At 42.4% G+C, this 3,669-nt stretch overlaps 1 protein-coding gene across 1 annotated transcript in view; it reads left to right on the top strand.

The window, feature by feature from the left end:
* The window catches only part of clasp1a (cytoplasmic linker associated protein 1a), a 67,930-nt gene that overhangs the window by 45,108 nt on the left and 19,153 nt on the right, over positions 1-3,669 (top strand). The window contains exon 22 of the mRNA XM_037686827.1: positions 1,666-1,770. Coding sequence (XP_037542755.1) covers positions 1,666-1,770 — 105 coding nt within the window. The remainder of the gene's footprint in view (positions 1-1,665; positions 1,771-3,669) is intronic.

A 3,669-nucleotide genomic window follows, 5' to 3' on the forward strand; every position in this document is an offset into this window, starting at 1 on the left:
AAGAGAAACGGAGGGGTCAGTGAAGAGCACCGGAGTTGAGCTTTTTGTCATCCAGTGTCTTCAGTAGAAAGAAAGAGACACGAAGAAACGATAAAGCTGATAAATGAAATTGAGGTCGATAATTTTCATTTGTCATGTGATTAATTGATTTATTGTTTTATCGCGACAGGCCTAGTAATGTTTGTCACAGTGTAACCGTTAAGTTGCTGTTTTTATTAACAAATTATATAATAACCATGAATTTGTTGTTTCACCAACCTTCTTCCTTTTACTCTTTACCATTTTCTTTATTTTAGATTATTTAAACAGTTCCTTGTTAATTTATCCTTTTGCCAAATTGTACTTTCACAGCTTTGGTCAGTTTGTACCTGGACCTTTTATTGTCCCCTGTTGTGGAGCAAAAAGGGGGAATTGGAAATGCCCTCAGTACGTTTGTCCGTCCGTGCATGTGAGAGTGATAATTTGAAAAATAAGTGACGTACTGACCTCTGTTTTGGCGTGTGGCTGCAACTAAACGTAAGGTCCAAATCCAAGATGGCCACCAACATATTTAAATGTAAATCAACCACCCCAATCCTTGGAGGAAACTAAGCTTCCTAGTTTTTATATTTCTTAAAAGTAGAGTTTCCTCAAATGATTGGGGTGGTCAAGGCCACCGTTGGCCAACCCCTGGCTGCTCCATTGAACCTGATGGTGGATAAAATGTCTCCCTCCACTCATCAGGATCCGTCACTCTGCACCGCCTCGTACAAGAAAGAAAACAAAAACTCCCTCTGTTCTCCACAGTGTAACTCCTCCCCACTTGAATATCTTGCACCAAAGACATTTAGGTTTCCTTCATCCACTTCCAGTCCAGTAAAACACTCATCTCCAGAACTACCACTCCATTCACTGTTCAAATCCCTCGGAGGCGGTGGACATCAGCGAACCGTTTGTTTACGACTAGAAGCATCTGCCACAGTTCTCTGTGTACCCACTTTGGTCTGTTACGTACCCACCTAATTAGCCACTTTTAGTTCACTTTTGAAATGAAGATGAGCAGATCTGGACCAGTTTTAGGTCGGGACATTCATGTCTGCAGCCCCAGATGATCTCAAGATCTCAAAATTTAAGAAAAGAAAATGCTTATTTTTTTAATAAGCTCCTGAGTTAGTTTTCCTAAAGAGCTGGTACCTTTGATGGTTTGTACACATGCTCAATGGATGGGTACAAAAATGGCACAAACTGGGTACAAAGTGGGGGTGTGATGTGGCAGGAGGACAAATTACCGCAGTATTTGATGCACCTCACTGTGCTTCTATAATCCTGTAATTTAACCAGTAATTATAAGTAATCTGTAACAGAGAAAATAATTCCTGAACTTTTTGGCGTATTTTCTGTTTAAACCAAAACCCTTTAAGCATCTTCAGTAAAAAAGCTTTTAGAGCTGTATGATTCAAATATATCTGATCTCCAACAAACTTTATACGAGTGTCCAGCTGTGTCCAAGCTTTGGTTACGTAGAACAGAGTCCACTTGGATCCAGGCATGCCAGTTTGCAGTTTTAACCATCATTCTGTCTCTGCTCACCCGTATGTGCTTCCCATCCTCACACCTAACTTCTCCTGACAGCCAGCCTGTGTGGTAAAGCTCTTCTTCCTGCTGCTCTTTCCTACCGCACGCTAGCCCGGAGCCGAATTCCCCGCCTCAGCATGAGTCAGGGTTGCAGTCGCGACACGAGTCGCGAGAGCAGCCGTGACACCAGCCCTGCTCGGGGCTTCGCTCCTCTGGGTGAGTACGGCCAAGACCATCGCGGTACCAGATGTTTCTCCCACGAGCTCCCTGATTGGACAGTCTGTTGAAGATGAGCATGCAGCCCCGTCTTCTTGGTGTTCTTCTTGTAGCAGTCATGGTCAAATTAAGTTCAGACTCATTTATTTTAAAGGTTTTACACAACGGAAGGTATAAAAAAAAAACAACTGCTCCTGAAACGAAGATTCCACCTAAAACCAACGCATAAGATTCTTTTTTTTTTTTTGTTTGTTTTTTACAAAAAATTAATCTAAACCCTTAAGCAGAGCTGTTCAGAGCATTTCAGAGGTTCAGTATCAGAATCTGATCAGTTTTTGTTGCTTTGGCGCATCCAAGTGTACGTTAACACAATGCCAAGGTGGAAGGACATCAGCAATGATAATCTAGTAAGAGTCAAAGGTCATTTCCAAACTATCTGGAGTCCATCAGTCTACCGTGTGAAAGATTTTTCACAAGTCTAACAAAGTTAACTCGGGTCCTCTGAACTGATTCTTCTTTGTTGAAACGTTTCGTCTTTTGTCCAAAAGACGTCTTCAGTTTTCAGCGAAGAAGAATCCGTCCAGAGGACCTGAGTTAACTTTGTTAGACTTTTCTACCTGGATTATGGAGCAGCATCAGGACATGATTCACAAGTGGAAAACATTTAAGAGATCTGACCATCTTGTCAGTAAATTCACCCTGAAGGTCAGACCGTGCAGTGACTCTGCAGGCCTCATTCAGCAGGTCAAAGATCAAAGGTTATGACCTCTTATTAAAAACAACATGGCAACACCACTTAGGTTTGGAAAGTTTCATCTGAAGGAACCACAAGACTTCTGGACCAGAACCAGACCAGAGGATAGATGTTTACCCAGAATCCACTGCAGCAAACAGCTCCTCCCAGCTGTCAGCACGGTGGTGGAGGCTGATGGTTTGGACTTCTGTCAGTCACTGAGTGGACCAGGATCTTGTCAGTAGACCAAAGGGTTCTGGAGTCAGATGTGTCGATCTGTCCAAGAGCTGAAGCTTGGACCAAAATGGGTCCAGCAGGACCATCAACCCAAATGCAGCTGCTGATGTACAACAGAATGGGTCAGAAAGAACAGAACCAATGTCCAGTCAACATCCAGAACCTCAGCCTGACTGAAACGCTGTGGTGGACCTTCAGAGTGTTGAGCAGAACCCTCATCAATGGAAAGAAGAGTGGACCAGAGCTCCTCCACAACCATCTGAGGCTGATCCAGAAAACCACTGAAGGTTCTGCTGCTGAAGGAGGTTCTACAAGCAGCTGGACCATAAGGTGGATTCTTATTCGCTGTTTGTGCATTTTAACCTAAAACCTCCGGATGTGTGAAACCTTTAAATGAACACTTGATTTTCACCATGACTCGACCTTCCGGTGCTTTTAATCTGCGTGTTTCTCTCTGCATGCTCTAGAAGTCTGTCTGGAATCAGTCACATCGTTTGTTGTTAAATTGTTCAATCGTTTATGTTAAGGTCGTGTGTCTGTGGTGTGACTTTATTAAAAATATAACTAATCAGACATATTTTGGTGTGTTATAGTCAAAAACACACCCAGGACTCTGTGCTCTTTGCTTATTACTGGCAATTACTATGAAATGGTGACGCAGAGGAGACATTTGAACTAGCTGAGTAAAAAAAAAATCATGACAGGCTGCTGTTTTAGTTAGAACGTTCATCACGAAGCACAACATGATCTTTAAACCATGGAGCTACAGAATATTTACATCATGGCTGTGAGGCTTTGGACACGCAATGTTTTGTAAAGAACCAGCTTTAAATGGTTTCTTTTAGCAGCTGTAGGTCACAATAGATGATTTGTTGACTGATGGATAATTCCTGTTCCGTTATACAATTAAAATTTATTTAGGCTTCCCC

This window comes from Nematolebias whitei, chromosome 13 (genome assembly GCF_014905685.2).
Source record: "Nematolebias whitei isolate Nwh7 chromosome 13, NemWhi1, whole genome shotgun sequence".
Classification (NCBI taxonomy): Eukaryota; Metazoa; Chordata; class Actinopteri; order Cyprinodontiformes; family Rivulidae; genus Nematolebias; species Nematolebias whitei.